The sequence below is a fragment of the Triturus cristatus genome, chromosome 7 (assembly GCF_964204655.1).
Source record: "Triturus cristatus chromosome 7, aTriCri1.1, whole genome shotgun sequence".
In the NCBI taxonomy this organism is placed as follows: domain Eukaryota; kingdom Metazoa; phylum Chordata; class Amphibia; order Caudata; family Salamandridae; genus Triturus; species Triturus cristatus.
This window is the reverse complement of record NC_140590.1, coordinates 629486811-629507225: the sequence shown is the minus strand read 5'-3', so window position 1 is coordinate 629507225 and position 20415 is coordinate 629486811. Positions and strand designations below refer to the sequence as shown.

General features: G+C 47.7%; 1 protein-coding gene across 1 annotated transcript in view; it reads right to left on the bottom strand.

Moving 5' to 3' along the window:
* PECAM1 (platelet and endothelial cell adhesion molecule 1) overlaps positions 1 to 20415 on the bottom strand; it is a 435744-nt gene that overhangs the window by 230600 nt on the left and 184729 nt on the right. Inside the window, exon 10 of the mRNA XM_085617241.1 lies at positions 19318 to 19345. Within this exon, the coding sequence (XP_085473367.1) occupies positions 19318 to 19345 (28 nt within the window). The remainder of the gene's footprint in view (positions 1 to 19317; positions 19346 to 20415) is intronic.

The window sequence follows — 20415 nt, the reverse complement described above, 5'->3', positions numbered from 1 at the left end:
TGCGTCTCGATCAGCATAGTTTAGCAACTTAGCGATCACTGGTCGTGGGTGTTCACCAGGTGGGGGCTTCTTCATCAGCACCCAATGGGCTCTCTCTACTATGAAACAGGAAGACAGGGACTCTCCCAGCGTGAAGCAACCTCAGCCATTTTGTAAGAAAGTTGCTCATAGAGGAGCCCTCGCAACCCTCCGGGAAGCCAACCAAGCGCAAATTGTTTCTCTGTGAGCGGCCCTCCGCCACTTCAACTCGGGACGCTAGCTCTTGCACCACACTCGTGAGTTTGTTCACTTTCTTTTGGAAGGAGTTCACTGTATCTTCTACAGTGGAGACACAGGGTTCAGCTTCTGTGATGCGATCTACTGCCTTACCGAGATCCTCACATAGGAATGAAACTTCTGACCCTACGGCGCCGATCTTCGCCTCCAGGGTGTCTCTCGATTGGGTAATTGCCTCTTGTAATTTCGCATTGTCAGGGATCGTACAGCTGGCCACTGTTTCTCCCGAGCCGCCAGGGGCAGTTGTATAGTGATCCAAGGTACTCTGTTTGGAGCCACCGCCTGCCTGTTTATCTTTGCCCATGTTGGTTGAGGAAGGCGTTAGGGAAACTATATTGCAAAAAGCCTCCCCTCTTTAGCAGCACTGCGATCACACCTTCGTAGGCCCCCACTGCAGAGTAGCAGGTCTTTGTGGTTATCAGCAGCTGTGCCTCTAAAAGGCCTCGCGGGACCCCCCCACAACGGCATCACAGGTTGTGCCTCACGGAATCCAGCCTCCCAGGCCACAAGCCGCACCAAGCCTAGCTTGGCCACATCCGCAGTCCTGGGAGGCCGGCCGAGTGGACCCCCTAAAGCAGAGTTCTTCAATCTGTGGGGCGCGCCCCCCCAGTGGGGCGCGACACCATCTCAGGGGGGGTGCGCACTCCACACTAAGATCTTATTTGTTGGTATTTTACTGTCCCGCGTCGCAAGTCAAGTCACAGTAACAGAGTGTTGGAGGGGGGAGGGAGGGGAAATAGATAAGGCAGGACATGCGCTTTTGTCAAGTAAAGAGCTAACAGTTAACCTTCCCAGGAGGGGGTTAATTGGTAGAGCTGGAATGGTTCAGCTGCAGTGGGAGGCAGGGTCTCCTCTGCTAAAACCGAAAGCAAAGGAACAGACAGTCCTGTTCCTTTGCATTCGATTTCATAGCAGAGGAGACTCCTTGCGTCCCACTGCAGCTGAAATGACTGCCTCGTCCTTGCAACCTCACACTGTACTTAATGAGTGTTGTCATTTTTAGGAGAACAAGGATTCAATGGTGAAAATATATTTAGTTGCTAGAAGCCACGGTCCAAAGTAGAGTAAAGCAGCTGGTAACAAGGAGCTCGATTTGCAAATTACTGTTTAATCAGATCTGGTCGGAGGTTGTTCTTCAGCCCCCTCCACCAGATTAAAAAATACTATCACTTTCTATCCACGTGTGCTGAGCGGCTGAGAGGGGCACAGGTGTCCGGTTGCACTGCTGGTGTCTAAAGCGCCGTGCGGCACACACTCTCTAAAAGGCGGCCTCGGTGCACTCTGTCTAACTCACCCACCTCTCCTGACCAGGCTGTGACTGCTAGAGATCAGGCTTTCAGCAGACAGTCAGACAGTGAACCACAAACACGAGGCTTAGGCAGAGTGCTGCAGTACGGTGCTGTAAAACAGTGGCGAGCCGAGTGCCATCCCGACCAACCCCCCCCAAAAAATACAACAGAAAAATGTGATTCTTTCACACAGCGTGCTGCATTGGATTCACGTTGTGGCATAAAACTAATGCAGCGCGCTAGGTGAAATTAACTCAGCATGTTAATAAAAGTGATCACCTATTTTAGAAAATGTTCATTTCTTTGTGGCACTTTCTAATACTCGGACTAATTTAATGTAATTAAAAGTTTAAACGCATTTACCCCGAACATGAGTTTATCGTTTCCTGCAGCTCCACTCCAGTCATGCGTGCTATGACCTGCTGCCCGATCCCTTTAAGTATCAATAAACCAGCCGTCACCCTGACCCACAGCCACGGGTGCAGCTACTCGGTGCCAGTGATCAGGGGTGGAAAGAGACAGCGGCCTGCACATGATTCCACCCACTTACTACACTCCTAAGCAACCCATTACCTTGGAGCAGAAAGATATGGGGAGCGGGGGAATAGTTCGGGATTATACCCCTCTGCCCTAAAGCTCTCCCAGCGAAGCTCACCACAACAGTTTAAAATAAAATAACAGAACTCACCGTCCACGCCGCCTCAGCTCCTGGCTCCCGCTGTCCCGCATTTCCTGCAGCTATCCTCAGGAAAGCCAGTAAGCCACCCACAGGCAGCCTCCCTTCCCTCCACCAATCGCAATCGCAATGGCAGCGTTGTGATTGGTAAGGCGCAGCGGAGAGCGCCCCAGTCTGGCCATTTCTCTATGTAGGTTGCATGCAGCAGCCTACATAGAGAAAAGGGAGAGGGCGTATGACTGCTTTGGTCGGGTCCAGTACCAAAGCAGTCAGGACCCACAACAGTGGGCATGCCACTACCCCCTGCCCTCAGGCAGGACCACCCACCCTCCCTCCCACAACCAGGAACTCCAAGCACTTCTGCTTTCTCGCAGTGCGCGAAGCAGAAGCATAAAATGGTAGTTTTACCATGCGAGAAGCAGAAACATAAAATGGTAGTTTTACCATTTTATGTTTCTGCTTCTTGCACTGCGAGAAAGCAGTGGGGTGACGCCCCCACGCCCCAATGGAGGAGCCGCCACTGCTTTCACGCTCACCCTGCACTCACAGCGATCACAATGCCCTCACACTGGTCCCGATGCACTCACACCATTCACCCGCTCACCCTGAATTCACAGTGATCACTCTGCACTAACAATGCACTTGTGCTGTTCACCCTGTACCTCACCCTGCAGTCACACGAGCACACTACTCAGCCTGCACTCATGTGACACTTCGCTCACCTGTCCCCCTCACTGCTCAATCTGCAATCTCACTCAAATAAGCCCATCATTAACCATGCATTCATACGTCCCACTTTTACACTTACATCAGCACCGAAATTCATATGGTCACCTCACTCACCCTGCAGTCACTCCTCTTACCCTACTCTCACACTGTTGCATGGCTCACCGTGCCATCACATGGGCACTCCTGCCACCCACACAGTGCAGAGGTTTAATGTGCCTGCTACAAAGAACATGTACCAAGCAGATCACTGAACTGAGTGTGAGTAGACAATGAGTAGTGTTATAAAAAAATGAAATGTTTGCCAGAAAGGTGCTATAGAGAGATGAGGTGCATTGTTGGTAAGTTGTAGTGAGGGCATTCATGGAGAAGGAGGAAATGGGGGATGGGGCGCCAAAACAGACCGTTGCACTGTGTGCGACCAGTGCTAGGGCCAGCCCAGGATGGAAGTGTTAGCCCCCACGCGAAGTTCTGGTCTAGTTGCACCCCTGTACACAAGTATGGGCATGTCATGCCCCATCACGGTTTTGTCTTAAATTACAAAAATATATATTTACATGCACTGCAATCCAGCCTTTCAGGGGGCCCCTTGATAGAGGCAGCTCCGTTTTTGCCCTATTGGCCTGATATAATTCCTAAACAGATTCTTGTAAATACTGTTTTGCTTTATTTCTTTTTAATGTGATTGATGTGAGAGAGTCTATTACTATTTGCCTAGAAATGTTTTTGTTTTATGCAACAACCATAAAAAAGTTTATTTTAGATCAAAACGGGTCCTCACATATGAGAAATTGGAGGCTATCCCAGATATTATTCGCTGTAAAATTAGTGGGCTGCTGCTTTGTTACAACAGTGAAAGCACACATCACTATCTCTGAATATGAGATGTATACACTTTTAGAATTTCGACCATAGCGCCTGTGCACCGTTAGTACCCTGGCTAAAGAGCCGAAAGTGAATCATTTAATCTCAAAGCTGTTCTGATCAGGGGCCCCCAAATTAGTATTGGCCCAGGGCACCCAAAATCCTTAACATGTCCCTGCCACCACAAAGTCTGTCAGACAACATTGCTCTGAAGCAAAATAGGCAACACCATTAATTTATTATCAGTTCTATTTTTTTTAAACATAAGCCCGACGTGTCCTAAACCCCCACTGCTTCAGGCAAGCAACTTATTGTACCACTAAGGACTCCTCAATTAGGTGTTCGTTCAGCGCCCTCTCTTTGGACTTTCACCTGTCTCTTTGGATCCATAACTGGTTGTAGGCAATTATCCCATTATAGTGCTGCCTAAAACATTTGTTAATGGTTTCTAGAGAAGAATATTTTTCGTGTACCAACTCTGAGCTAGGGAGTGCTCGAAAAATCTGATAACACGGTCTCCCTTACAGTCACTGTTTTGGCTGAAAATTACTGCAGAATATTCAGCTTTGAGAGAAACTGCTATCAAAACTCTCTTGCCTGTCAGCTCATCCTATTTATGTGAGATCGGGTTCTCTGCACTTGCGGTATTAAAGACTAAGTACCGTTCAAGACTGGATGTGGAGCACAACCTGAGGATGGCAGTAGCAAAAATCCATTCACAGATTGACAGTCTATGTGGTTAAAAACAGGCGCACACGTCACATTTATGTTGGTGGTGTTATTATTAATCTATGTCATGTGTAAAATAAAGCATCCTAGTAAAAACTATTTGCACACATTGTATCTTGGAAAATTGTGTTTTGAGCTGTGTAATAAGCCTCTGTCATTTCACCACACCCACTCACAAACCTGCAGTTTACTAAACACTCTTATTGTGTTGAACATTATTTGCTCGATATGGCCCGTGATATGCGCGTGGCGGTCGATTACGTACTGTACCAGATTCCAGAAATTTCAGGTAGTGGGGGGGCCCAACATCTAAAAAGATTCAGCTGGGGCGCTCAACCTACAAAAGTTTGAAGACCTCTGCCCTAAAGGAACCGGACTTGCCAGAACCCCAACCCGTTAGCCGCCCCAGTAGGTCTACTTCTCTAGATTCCGCGGCCACGACTGCTGCGAGGTATGGCCTTGCGACAGGGGAACAGTCCTCCCCGAACAGACAAATGTTTATATCTCAGGCGTTTACCAGACAATATTCTGTGATTCACCCCGCTGGCATTCTCACAAGGTGACCTGCGGTCAAGATTGTTTCACCAGCATTTACTCGGGCTCCTTAAGGGTCTCTCTGGGTGCCAAGGGGCTGGTATCGTTTGCGGCGCCCACCGTTTCAGAGCATGTTGCCCTCGGGTCCGCAAGGCCGCAGGAGTCACCCCCCAGTCCTGGTTGCCGATATGCCACGCCAGAGGGCCCACTCCTCAGTTATGCCCCCGGACCCTTAGCGCCCCCGGTCTTTATTTTCAGGCGTGCAGGGATTTCAGCTCCGGGGCTCACCGGGTCTTCAGAAGAAACCCGCCAACCGACGTGGGCCCCTGGGCACCGGCGCCGCCCACGGATCTCTGGTTGCCACCGCATAGGCTTAATTCCAGCTTTGAGGATAAATCTTATCTACTCCTGCATGGGAACCAATGATTGGTTGGTGAGGAAAGCAAATGGAACTACATGCTGCCCCATTCATTTGAAGTTAACACATGAAAATCTCCCATAGGGATATTCTACTATGCTGATTCACACTTCAGATTTTCATCCATAATGGAACAGTTTTCTCCAATAGCTATGTCAAGCAAAACCACATAAAATGTGAAGAGCATCCTCAAAATCTGCCTAGCATTATGATCCTCAGTGAACTGTGAAGCTTCTGATCAGATATGCAACATAACACACACATATGAAAATTGATCATAATAATTACTTTTATTTTCTAAAGCATTTCATGCTTTGCTTCTGCTGTTTCTAAGACTGTAAATCAAAGATACTATTGTCAAATTCAGTGGTACTCAGTTAACTGACCTAGGGAGGATAAAAGACTCAGTTGGTCCTTCTGAGATGAGAATGCCTAACTGCTGGTCACCACATGTTTTATTCTCCAGCAACATGGAATACATATTCATTATGTCCTCGCCTTTGAATTATGGGGACCCCTGGTCTTAGACCTGTCATTCTTAGAGTGGTCTTCCCCCAAACGTTTTGCATGCTTACCTCCTCCTTTTGTTGTTTTTGTTGGTCTTAGGACTCCGAGCACTTTACCACTGCTCACCAGTGCTAAAGTGTATGTGCTTCTCCCCTAAACATGGTGACATTGGTGTATACATGATTGGCATATTTGGTTTACTTGTAAGACCTTAGAACAGTAGTATACAATATATCCTGGCCCTGTAAATTAAAAGCTATTAGTGGGCCTGCAGCATATTGTGCCTCCCACACCAGTAGCTTTTCAAACCTGTCTCAGGCTTGCCATTGCAGTGCCTGTGTGTTAACTGCCGCTTTGACTTGGCATTTAAAACCACTTTCCAAGCGGTAAACTCTCCTTTTATTAAACATACGCCACCCCTAATGTAGCTCCTGGGTAGCCCTGAGGTCAGGGTGCTGTGTAACTAATAGGGAGGTCATTTATTTTTACGTTTTACATGTCTTATTAGTGACAAACGGCTACATTTATTTTTCACTACTGTAAGGCCTACTCCCCTCTTAGGCTAGCATTGGGAATTCCTTAATACACATTTAAGCTGTAATTCCTGATCAGAAAGGAGTGGCTGCATCATGTTTTATATCTTTAGGATAGTAATGATAAATCGTCTTTAATTATAAAGGTGGATTTAACATTACTATTTCAAATATGCCACTTTTAGACATTTCTCTGCTCTTACTACTCTTTGTGCCTTTAAGCCTATCTCCAATACATGCCTGGGGTGGGTGACAGCTGCAACGGATGCATTCCCATTAGACAGCCACAAACACGGGAAGGGTGGATGTAACAGAGAACTAATCTGCATTAATCTGCTGATAGCTCTTCTTGGACAGGTAGAGAGGGGTGAGCTGCCATTTACACCTGAATAGGCAATGTCCTGTTTCCCACACAAAGGGCTGATTACCCCCTACTGATAGTCTGTAACCAGGACTGACAAGAAAGCGGGACCTGCGCACTTCAAGGGCCTGCTTTGAAGTCACCCCTACTTCAAAGGCACAACTGTAAGTAAGTCAGACTTTATTGTATGAATTTAATTAAAACTAATACAAAATTAAGGATAAAAAGGAGTACAAATGATGCTCAAGAATGGCTAAAACAGATGATTAAAAACAGATAAAAAATGTTTGGTGATTAAAAGCTGTCATGCAAGTTGCCAGGACCGTTAATCCTAATGTCCACAAGTCCTTTGGTTTTGTACTCTAAATCCATTTGCTGCTAGTTTTTCAGCCTGCTTAAGCAGACATTCACATGGGTTCCAGTGGTTATGTGTGCTTGCCCTTCTAAGCAGGTCATTCCAGCATTTTCCTGTGGTTTTACCAACGTTTCCCAGCTTTTCGTCTATTTGTCCTAAGAATTGTACTAGCTTGGAGTTCATCTGTGGATCGTCTGGATTGAAACAGGCAATCACAGCTTACCTCTGTGTTCGGATACCTGAGCTGGCAAGATCTTTCCCTTGTCAGACTGGGGCAAGTGCATATCAGGTGAGCTATGACCTCGACTCTGTTATTGCACAACTGGGTATAAGTACTGGGCCTGTGACCCCACGAAGACAGTACACTAATGGACCTGTGAAGACCTCTGCCAGGAGAGGAGTAAAGACAGCTGTGCTACAAGTATTTCCTCTTGCTGGACTGCTGCTCTGGAAGAACTGTTTTTCTGCTTTGCTGTGCTGCCCTGCAGCCTGCTGATCTCTGCCCTCCTGAGGACAAGGACTGGGTCAATCTCACTTGAACCCAGAGTGACTCAAAGTCCTTGCTAGGTTGCCCCCTGTTCTGAAGTCTCAGGGCCATCAAAGACTTCCTTCAGCCCTGCAACAGAACCTGCACTCTGCCATCTGTGAATCCTGCCTTGCCAAGTGGTGCCAATCCAGTCCTGGGCCCTTGAAAATGAGCTTCGGCTGTGTAGAACTATCAGAATTGACGCAGCGATAACTTTGCGCTGATCGGAACTGACATATTGCCCTTTGATGCTGACGCAGGAGCTGATCGATTGCATTGCTTTGACGGACTGTGCAGCTCCAGGGACAGCATGGCTCGACAAAAACACAGCGCCAGCATGGTAAAGGGGTTCGTCGACGAAGCCTTCATCGTCTGCGCAGCTCAGAACCGACGCACTGAGTCTTCGACGCCGACACTTTCTTAATGTAAGGTTCTTTTTCAGCGGGACGTGTGTGATGCCTGTAGCCGGCCTTCCCTCCATCACAGTCGGCCTGAACTTTGGATTTTCCCCGGTCCAGAGCATCTTCAAGTAACCCTAAGCAGTATTGGCTTCTAAGCACTACATTTTGATTGAATATTTAAAAATTCATGAATCATGCTCTACTAATTGGATGTTTGTTACTTTAGTCCTGTTTTACTCATAAAGATATCATCTATTTTTCTAACCCTGTGTGGAGTATTTTTATGGTGGTAGCATTTTGTGGTATCATTGTGTTACTGTACGTGTGTGTTGCACTAATACTTTACACATTGCCTCTTTAGATAAGCTTGACTGCTCTGTGCCAAGTTAACAGAGGGTGAGCACAGGTTATCTTTTAGTGTGAATTTAGCTTACGCTCACTAGAGTGGTGGTTCCTGCTTTTACAGGGTGCATTCTCTGACAACCAGAAACCCCAATTCTAACACCGTATATATGTAATTATGAGGCGGGGTTAACATATAAAATTCTGGGCCACTTATAACAATGACCTCTGTGTTTGTTCTGGGGCCTATTTAATTCTGATATACATATTAGAAACGTTACCTCTTCAGGGCAAATATCCCCATGCAATAATCACCTTTTCCATTGTAAAATGTCTCCTTTGAATTATTTTGACTCCAACAGCACCCCTGTCTCATATAACTGCCTCTCTTTTAGGACTTCATGTGCAGTCACATAATATGCCCTGTATAGCCTTGATACATCATTAGATCAGAACCAAATGCCACCTTTCCCAATACCTCTAAGGACCTGGAAAAGAAGAGAAGAGGAGAGGAGCGGAGGGGAGGGAAGGGGAGGAGGGGCGAGAGGAGGAGGAGAGGGCAGAGGAGAAGAAGAGGGGAGGGGATGGGAGAGGAGAGGAGGAGGGAAAGGGAGGGGAGAGGATAGGATAGGAGAGGAGTGGAGAGGAGAAAAGTGGAGAGGAGAAGAGGAAAGGAGAGGAGAGGAGACGAGGGGAAAGTAGAGGAGAGGATCTACACTTCTGAGGAAAACCCTGAAACCTTCATATCTAACAAACCAGGTATGTGATCCTACATCCAGCAAACACAATCAGGAGCACAAAGGTTGGAGAAACATATCAGGTTTAGCGTCATAGAAATGAGCATATCTTAACATGAAGATGCCTTCCAACCATGCACGTGACCCAAAAACATAGATTCCCTGCTGCTTTCAGTAGCTCACAAATGTTTTTGCAGTTGTCTGTTCATTACCTGCGCCATAAAGCCTTATGCCCCCTCTATACTCCTACAGGGAACCCCCAGGGGCCCGCGTGTCACCACAGCTGTGGAGCTGGGAGGCTGGGACATGACTGGCATTCAGGACACTGGGGACCTGTTCTGGGACGGAACTCTGATCCCCATGCCGAGCTGGTAGAAGGGGAAGGTCTTCATCTATGGAGTTTCCTCCTACACTGCTCACTTATAGATTCTCTATCTTCCAGGAGGGGTGATCTGGCCACAGAGCCTCCTGTGCACCATACGATCCACCATCTACATATCTTTGGAGATGGGGGCCACCTGGTCAAATGGTTTGCAGCATCGCTCCGCCAGCATACTGCAATCTCTCTAGACCCACTACAGGTACACTGGGAAGAGGACCTGGGGCGTGCCTTTACCGAATAAGAATGGACGGCTGTCCCGGAAGGCCCCTCCCGCGTACCTCGTAACCAGCATTCCTGTTAAATACAGTTTTTCATACTTCACCGGACATACCTCACCCTGGCCAAAATCAATAAATACTTCTACCGCACGGACTCAGCTTGCCCCAGGTGTCACTCAGCTGATGTGGACATTTTACACATGCTATGGCAGTGTTCGAAACTTGCTAAAGACTGGAGCGAGGTAGCCAATACCCTATCCCACTGCACAGGGAGAGTCATACCTTTTAGCTGGGAGGCCTACATCCTTCATCTGTTTGGGAGGGGAGGAAGCACAGAGCCACTTCCCGTTTCCTAGACTTGGGCCTAGCCAAGCGCCTAATCACTAAACACTAGAAGGCATCTGAGACTCCACAGGCAGCGCCGTGACGCCGTTCCCTGCTCAACTGGGCCAAGGCGGAGAGCATTCCCTGCGCAGGGAGGATCTGTTGGGACACCGCAGGTTCCCCTTGGCCACAGAATGGGAGACCATCCTATCAGAGCTGCTGCAGACAGAAGAATCGGCAGGGGGATACTCACCAGGGAGAGTCGATAACACAGAGGCAGGGTTGCGGGTGGACGGGACATCCTGATTGCACCCCAATTAAAGTACAGACGTGACAATCTTTCATTTGGGTCACTCCTGGGGCTGACCAATAGACATGAGAGCCACATTGGGCATGATACGTGCAAATGGGCGGGTATGGGATGGGAAGGGTCTGGCAGCATTTCACTCACAGTTGTCCCCCCTCTCCTTTATCTTACTTTGTCCTCAATAGGTTAGCACCCACCTCCACAGTTTAGGTTTGCATGGTAACACACAAGAACATGCACGTTTTGTGTAAAGTCATGCTTAACATGAGATGTATACACCACAGATATATTCAGTGGGAAACCTTTTGCTTGCACAAACAGTTTTCTGTATTTCTCTGATTCCATGCATCGTAGTATTGGTTATGCATTGAAGCATATAATGGAAATGTAATGACTATGCACGTCATGTCTAATGGCTATGTATCTGTTAAATAAGCAAAAATGACAATAAACAGTTTTAAACATAACAAAAATTGAAGAGGCCTTCCAACATAAAACAAAGGATCAGTTATTAGAGTTACTGCATCTTTTATAAGAAACAACTCCAATGCAGCCATTCAACACCCCAAACCCCAGACGGCAAGATGAATACGTGAATTGAAAGTTTCCCCATAATGAGCCTGCCCTAAAATATAGATGTTTTTAATCTCACCTTACACTTAAATCGACTCCAGTGTACCTACTGTAACCCTGGGCGTAGCTTGTATAGTAGCGCTACGCGAAGTGCACTTCGCACTACGCGTAGGTATGCAAACTGCGTAGTGCACTGTGCAAAATGCTGTTTGCACTGATTGCACAGTGCCGGATGCTTGTCCGCACTGTGCAATCAGTGCAAACTGCAACTTGCACAGTGCAAGTGGTCGTTTTCTGCCGCTCGAGTAGTTTTCTACTCGAGCGGCAGCTTTCTCAACGCGGACTGGTAGTTTCTCATCGCGAGCGGTCGCGAGCATACGCGACCACTCACAATGAGAAACCGACCTCCCCGCGTTGAGAATCTCACCGGGAGGTTTATTTTCCACGCTCGCGAGCGGCAATTTGATGTTGCTGATCGCGAACGAGGAAAAAGTCTCGCCGGGATGTCATTTTGCTCGCTCGCGGTCGCCACCTTGACGTTGAGGACCGCTAGCAAGCAAAAAATGACCGCTACGTGTGTTTGCACTGTGCTATTTGCAATTTGCGTAGTGCGAAGTAGCGCAAACTACGCGAGCGTAGCGTAGTACTTCGCCCAGGGTTAATCTACTGCCAACATATTGTTAAAGTACGTAGATGGGGAGTTAAGAATAGTAAATCTATACTTCCCTATATAAATATACAACGCTCTACCTCTGGAATCTCAAGCTGGTTTGATGCTTGGCCCCTAAATACATAAGCTGCCCTGGAAGTGATTCAATTCCGAGTGGGTACTGTGACAACTCACTCTCAATTTAAGTACAGTTATACATCCTAAGATACAAACTAATTCAAAATTCTACAAGAATTTACACTATAATGTAATGAGCGATGTTGTTTAATAGTAGTATTCTTATATTTGCATTTTGTTCCTATGAATTTGCAAGTGCTTGGTCAGAATGTTTATTACATTTCAGCATAAAATTTAAATAATTGACTCTACAATTTATATCCATTCAAGAAACAGAAAAAAAAAGTGCAGCAGCTTGGATGCCTTGAAATACACATAAGAGGACAGACACTTGCTAGCCTACTAATTCCAATTACAAGGAGCCTTAATTGCTCATGTTCATTTACACCATAGACCTATATTCTTAACAGTTGTTGCCATAAACTGATGAATAAACTGTTAATTTGTACAACATTCCCTTCCGTTACCTCCTCGTCAGACCTCCCCATCACAGTCCTTAAGTAAGTGAGCAACAGCTCATCCCCTCAGACATTCCCAAGCTGTATCTCCCCTGCTCCCATCCCTACCCTCCAGGCCACGCCCACATTCTGTGAAACATAACCACTGACCTTATCTCTGGACATCCTGTTTTTTTCTGCGACTGGACATGCTGTCGGATGGTGGTGTCCTCTACTGCTGGTAATTATGGTTGCGGTATGCTCTAGCAGCCTTTTCTTGTAGGGGGGGCTTGCCTTGAGTCACTGCTGTAACGGTACGGCTGTGGCCTCCACTATGTTCAGATCGGAGCCTCGTTGTTCGGAGACCAGGCTTCCTCGCACTAGGATGAGGGCATATTACATTAATGTGGACCGCCCAGCATGCCTGGGGCGTGGTGGGTGCTGTTTCCTTGTTTGGGGACTGGCCTCCTCTGCTGCGAGGCAGTCTGGGAGGAGGTGTGCTTCTCATGGAATGGGGGTGGCGTGGCCTGAGTCCCTGCTGTAGTGGAACGGCCATGGGCTCTGCTCAGTTCCCATCGGAGCCGCGTTGTACGCCTGGAGCACCTGCGGCGTGGTGGCTGCTGGTTCCTTGGACGATCTTCTGCTGCGGGCAGTTTAGGAGGTGTGCTTCTCTTGAGGAAGTCTCTGGCAGTAAGGAAACTGCAAGAGTTTCGTGGGGGGGCCGGTTTTGTTTTTTGTATCCTGGGATGCTTGAGTTTCCAGCGCACTGTGACTGCCGAGTGGGGCGTGCACAGTGATTGGCCAGCAGGGTGGAATGGTGTTTGATGCTGCATGGCCATTGGTTAGTGAGCGTCTTGGCAACCATGGTTTAGGAAGTAACTAGGCCGGTTTGCAGGCGAATTAGTTATGGTATATAGGAGGTGTGCTTCTTCTGGCCTCTGAATCATCATGGATGAGGTAAAGAGGTCAGAAAAGTGTAAGCATTTGGAAGAGGAGGTGGTGGCTGGGCCTCCAGCTGCTCCTTCCTTGGCTGATGTCCAAAGGATGATTGAGGCCGCTGTTTCTGCTGCTTTTCAGACCATGGAGGCTGTGGGGGTGCCCCTGATCCTGACTGTGATCCAGAGGAGGAGGTGAGAGGGTGATTTATTCATGGTGCTGACCTTCGCAGCATTTTGCAACATGTGCGGGGCATTTTGGGGTCTCCTATGCCCTCGGTGGCTGAGGAATCTGAAGATTTCTTTGCCAATTATCAGGGAAAGGAGCCTGAATGTCTGCCTGTCCATAAGTCTGTCTGGAATGTGCTGGAAGGTCAATGGAGGGATGTGGATAAACATGCTTTTCCCCAGTTCCTAGCGGTACAAAAGAGGGTGGTGATGGACGGAGCATCAGAACCAATCAAACACTCACACCCAGTCAACAGATCTGGGTTTGATCCATCACCGTTCTTTAGCCCACTCTGCCACCCCAGGTCAGACATGGCCATATGCAAATCAGTCTGACCCTGTGCCTCATGGGAACAGTCCAGCCCGAACTGCCAAGCCATGCCTTCCCTGGACCGGAAACAAGCTTCCTAGGACCGGTTTCTGGCATTTCAGCCGTCTTCAGCCAGGCTTGCTTGAATCCAGTGGCAAAGTGAGCAAGGGACTCACGTCTGAGCATACCCAGCCAACTTATGGTGAACAAAGCGGTACAAAAGAGGGTGGTGATGGACGGAGCATCAGAACCAATCAAACACTCACACCCAGTCAACAGATCTGGGTTTGATCCATCACCGTTCTTTAGCCCACTCTGCCACCCCAGGTCAGACATGGGCATATGCAAATCAGTCTGACCCTGTGCCTCATGGGAACAGTCCAGCCCGAACTGCCAAGCCATGCCTTCCCTGGACCGGAAACAAGCTTCCTAGGACCGGTTTCTGGCATTTCAGCCGTCTTCAGCCAGGCTTGCTTGAATCCAGTGGCAAAGTGAGCAAGGGACTCACGTCTGAGCATACCCTGCCAACTTATGGCGAACAAAGCGGTACAAAAGAGAGTGGTGATGGACGGAGCATAAGAACCAATCAAACACTCACAGTGATTGGCCAGCAGGGTGGAATGGTGTTTGATGCTGCGTGGCCATTGGTTAGTGAGCGTCTTGGCAACCATGGTTTAGGAAGTAACTGGGCCGGTTTGCAGGCCAATTAGTTATGGTATATAGGAGGTGTACTTCTTCTGGCCTCTGAATCATCATGGATGAGGTAAAGAGGTCAGAAAAGTGTACGCATTTGGAAGAGGAGGTGGTGGCTGGGCCTCCAGCTGCTCCTTCCTTGGCTGATGTCCAAAGGCTGATTGAGGCCGCTGTTTCTGCTGCTTTTCAGACCATGGAGGCTGTGGGGATGCCCCTGATCCTGACTGTGATCCAGAGGAGGAGGTGAGAGGGTGATTTATTCATGGTGCTAACCTTCGCAGCATTTTGCAACATGTGCGGGGCATTTTGGGGTCTCCTATGCCCTCGGTGGCTGAGGAATCTGAAGTTTTCTTTGCCAATTATCAGGGAAAGGAGCCTGAATGTCTGCCTGTCCATAAGTCTGTCTGGAATGTGCTGGAAGGTGAATGGAGGGATGTGGATAAACATGCTTTTCCCCAGTTCCTGGCGAAAGGTTATCTGTTGCAAGGGTTTTCAGATCAGTTCTCTTCCTTCGTGAAGGTTGATTCCCTGTTGTCAGTCCTTTCTTCTCAGAGCCTTGTGGTGTCGGATGATGTGGTACCTTCACATCCTGGGGATAAGAGGGTTGAAGTGACTCTGAAGAGATCTTTTGCGGCTTCCAATCTGGCTGTTAGATCTGCTGGGTATACTAGTTATCTGGTTCAGTTGCTGCTGAAAGACTGTCAAAGTATCTCAGAGAAGCTGCTTCAGGAGGAAGATCCCTCTGAGTCGTTGACTATGTTGGAACAGCAGTTGTGTTTCTGGTCCGACCTGACTTTTGATTACCTTAGTGCCTCAGCTGCAGCTGCGGGGGCCTCTGTGGGGCTAGGCGTCAGTTATGGCTTAAGCCTTGGAAGCAGAGGCCGCACAGAAGAGTGCTCTCATGAAAATTTCCTTTGCGGACTCAAAACTGTTTGGGGACCCCTTGGAGGCTATGATTAAGAAAACTGTGGAGGACAAGAAGTAGTTGGCTCCTATCCAGCTGCCACTGAAGGGCAAATTTACTGGCGATAAGAGGACTTTTGGTCAGGTGTTTCAGTCTAAGATGGCTGCTCAGCACTTTCGGTGTTAGGAGACATGGCCGGGGAATCCCTTCCTTCCATAAGTCTTGGGGCCAGCAGAGAAGTTCGGATTCAGACAGTCAAGCTAAATCATGACTATCCTGGTTTTTTTAGGGGGGGGGGGGGGCAGTGGGTGGTCGCCTCAAGAATATTTTGACGCTCTGGGAAGAATTTGTCAAGGATCAGTAGGTCCTGCAGATTATCAGGCTGGGGTATTGTATAGAGTTTGTGGAGCCTCCCTTGGAAGTTTTCCGTTCTACCAATGTGACAAGTTTGCTGGTGAAGAGTCGGGCTCTGTTGGACGGGGTTGAGGACCTGTTGAACAAGGGGGCCATTGTGAAGGTCCCTGTGGCGTAACTGGGAAAGGGGGCTTACTCTATCCTTTTTCTGCTCCGAAAGCCAAATGGCGATTACCGACCTGTGTTGGATTTGAAAGCCATGAATTAGTGCATTCCTCGCCAGCCCTTTAAGATGGTGACACTCCAGTTGATTCTTCACTACCTGTCAGTGGGAGATTTTCTCACATCTCTGGATCTGAAGGATGCGTATTTTCATGTGCCGGTGCACAGGGACTGGCAGAAGTTTCTGAGGTTCTGTGTGGGTGGCGAACATTTCCAGTTTCAGGTATTGCCCTTTGGTCTCTCTGCTTTACCTAGGGTGTTTACCAAGGTGGTGGCTCATTTGGTGAGGTTGTAACATGCACAGGGGATCCAGGTGTTTCTGTATTTGGATGACTGGTTGATTTCTTCCTCTTCTTTCTCTAATACTCAATCTCAGACTCAGGATGTCTGCAGTCTTCTACAGCGGTTCGGGTGGATATTGAACCTGGAGTAGTCCCATTAAATTCCCACTCAGGAACTGTTGTTCATTGAAGGGGTCTTCAACATGAGGATGGGAAAGGTATTCCTTTCTGAACCTTGCAGGATGACTCTTGTGAAAGAACTGTCAACGGTTTTGGCATCTCCCGCTTCCACAGCACGGCAGTGGCTGAGGGTGCAGGGGTTAATGGCCGCTACTGTCATGATTATTCCTTGGGTCAGGTTGCACATGTACCCCTTGGTGAATCACATCCTTTGCCTCCGGTGTCCGGGGTCTAAGGATTACAACCAGTTGATTCCGGGGGATCCAGGTATCTCCCAAGAGTTGGCCGGGGGGTTGGATGTGAGGAATCTCATGAAGGGTTTTCTGTTTGTGCTCCAGGACAGGTTGGTTCTGACGATGGATGCCAGCTAACTGGATTGGGGGCTGTGCAGGCTCAGGATTCGGTTCAGGGGATCTGGTCAGTACAGGAGACTCTGATGTCTTCAAACTGGAGGAAGTTAAGGGCCGTTCAGCTGGCCCTGGTTCATTTTCTCCCTGGGGGACAGACAATACTGTAGTGGTGTGCTATGTGAACCATCAGGGGAGTGCGAAAGTGACTTCGCAGAATTTGTTAGCTCCATAGATTTGCCAGTGGGCAGAAAGGAATTTGTTGTCACCGAGGGCCATTCATCTTCCTGTGGTGTTGAACTCGGAAGCCGATTGGTTGAGCACCCTCCCTATCTGAAATGTGTTTGGACAAGAGGGTGTTTGGGGTCCTCATGCAGATGTTTGGGATGCCCGAGGTGGACCTGTTTGCGACCCAGGAGAACGCATTGAGAGAATGGTTTTGCTATCTGAGCCGGTCAGAGGCTGTTTGGAGGTTGGATGCTCTGTCATTTCCATGGGGGACCGGGTTGATATATGCATTTTCTCTGATTGCTTTGATTCAGAGGGTTCTCCTGAAAATCATGCTGGACTGAGCCTCTGTGATCCTGATTGTGCCTGTCTGGAGCAGGTGGCCTTTGTTCCCTCTGTTGTTCCAGTTGGCGGTGTTACCATGATGGAGGCTTCCCATGGTCCCCTGACCGCTGATATTTCCAGGGCTGTCTCTGGTGTGCCTGGTCAGGTTGCAGCTGGCGGGCTGGCCGTTGAAAGGATGAACCTTGTGGCACTGGGTTGTTCTTCTGAGATGACTCTTTATTCAGCAGTCTGGTAAACTGTCTACCCTGAAATCTTATAACACATGTATTTTTGTAAAGCGCACTTATCACCCATGGGTCTCAAGGCGCTGAGTAACAGATGTTTATTGTTACCCAAATGAATGGTACTCATTTTATCGACCTCAGACGGATGAAAGCCTGAGTGGACCCACCGGGATTTGAACCTGTGACCATGAGGTCGAACACAGGCCACTGCAGTGGAGACATTAGTCCACTAAGCCACCAGACCCGGCATCTTATGCCAGGCATTGGGTTTCCTTCAGGGCAGGTGTTCTGACAGGGGCTGGGTCTGCATTGACTGTGGATCCTGTGAAGGTTTTGGAATTTCTGAAGGATGGTTTTGATTTAGTTTTGGCTGTTTCCTCTTTAAGGGCTCAGTGGGTGGCTGTGCGTGCTTTTCGGGGTCCTGACTGTGAGGCAGTGGTGCCTTTGGTGGCTAGGCTCTTGCAGAGTTGTTTTCTCAAGAAGCCTGTGGTTAAGTCCTTGACTCCCGGTTGGGATCTGCCATTAGTCTTGCTGGCATTGCAATCTGCCCCATTTGAGCTGCTGTAGGAGGTTTCCCTGAGGTTTCTGACTATCAAGGTGGTTTTCCTAGTAGCTATTACCTCGGCCAGACGTGTGGGGGAGTTGGGCTTGTTGCTGTGTTCTGAGACATTTTTTAGGTGCTATCCAGATCGGGTGGTTCTTAGGCCTGATCCTGCATTTGCTCCTACGGTTCCCTCCTCATTCCATTGTTCAGAGGAGCTGGTGTTACCTGTATTGTGTGCTGTTCCTCGGTCTGAGGAGGAGGTTATGCTACACCGTTTGGATGTTAAGCAGGCCCTTGGAATGTATCTAGAGTGTACCCACCCGTTTCGTAAAGTGGATTCCCTTTTTGTTACTTTTGGTTTGGCCGATCACGGTCTGAAGCCTTCTGTTGCTACTCTCAGTAGGTGGTTGAATTTGGCGGCTTATGAGTCCAGGGGGGTACAAGTGCCTGAGTCAGTGCGGGGCTGCTCTACTCGAGTGATGGTGGCTTCCTGGGCTTGTTTGCAAGGGGCTTCCATGGCAGAAATTTGCATGGTTGCCACTTGGATGTCTCCTCACACCTTTATGTCACCTTATCGCTTGGTGGTGGGTGGTAATGTTTCTGCCAGTTTTGGGGATGTAGTGTTGCGTTTTGTGCTTAGGGTGTAACTTTGCTGCTTCTTGATTGTAATCAAGTCTGTTCTGCAGTTCTGATGTTGAAGTTGATTTCTTGCTTGGGTATCTGCTCACTTACGTAAGGGCGGTGATGGCGAGGTCTGTCGAGGAGGTAATGGCCGGTGACTTACCAGTCATTGATCCGAATCGTAGACCTCCCCGCCACAGTCCTGGTTCCCATCCCTCACTCCCTGTGTTCGGTTTCTTGTGCTTGAATTTACAGTATGTCGGGAGCTAAGGTCAGGTGTTATGTTCCACAGGATGTAGGCATGGCCTGGAGGGTAGGGATGAGAGCAGGGGAGTTTCAGTTTGGGAATGTCTGCAGGGATGAGCTGTTGCTCACTTACATAAGGACTGTGACGGGGAGGCCTACAACTCAGAGTAATGAATATTACCGGTAAGTAACTGGCCATTCCACTGCATTACCTGTACCTTGTTTCCCCAAGAACAGCAGTTACCTAAATACACTTGGAAATTTGCAAATGTAAGAACAAGAAAAGGATGCGAAATATGTTGTTTTGAATACATTCATTCATTCATTCATTGTAGTATTTAAACAACACTTACCTAGCCATTTCTAGAGAAAGCTGTTTGACTACAAAAGGTAAGAAATGAAATTTGTTAATGTCTAGATACAGGGAACTTAAAATATAATGCAATAAATATATCAATATTTACAAGTTGCCAACTGCACCACTATATTGCTTACCGAATAAACCACTTGTAGTGCCTACCAGTGATATAGTGTCAAAATGCTGTATCTCATTGACACACCTAAAATGTAAGCCTGTTATGTGTTTATTTGCTATTTGAATAATGAATATTACATTTTATGGTGCAATATGTTGGTGATATCAACCTCTGATTATTTTACCACTAAAATGCTGTCGACAGCTTTCACAGCTGACACGTTCCAATATCACCGACACAAGCCGGTTACGTTGTCAGGCCAATGCTGGGGACAAATTCAAAAATCGCCTAAACAAAACTGTGGGCTAAGGCCCCAGTAAGTAGAATTTAGCGTACAGCGCAGAGAATACCATAGCATAAAGTCCTTCAAGCACAATGCTATGCAAGAACTAAGCCATTACTGAAACAATTAGTTCTTGACAGTGGTAATTGTGGTGTGCGTGGTTGAGGGTTACATCTTCACGGTTTGTGAGAATATTATCATAAAAAAACCTCAGACAATTACAGCAAGCATCTGATTCTGGGCAGTTCAATAAAAAAGGAATGGATTTTGGGCATCATAAATAACAGAGAGTGGTGCACATGATTAACCTTGCAATAAGCATTATGAGGAAGAACATCTGGGAAACTTACAAATGAATGAATTTAACTTATGCTGCTGTAGTTGGAAAAACAGAAAACAAACATTGCAAGCGAACCTTAAGCACAGATTTCCTTATGGCATGAACTGGTAATTTCAGTTGATTGAGTAGTGTTTTTTTGCTGACGTTTACACTGTATTTTCGGTTATGCTAATGTATACATATGACACATTTAAAATATCTTTTTTGGTAAGTAAAAAATGTTTAATTCCAAGAAAGACTGATGGAGCTAAAGAGCTGGCTCTTCTGAGAGTGGTGTTGCACTAAGTCCTTCCTCCAGAGATTGTCGTAAGCCTTACAAATTGTGTGAAATGCACACTATGTGGATTTCTTT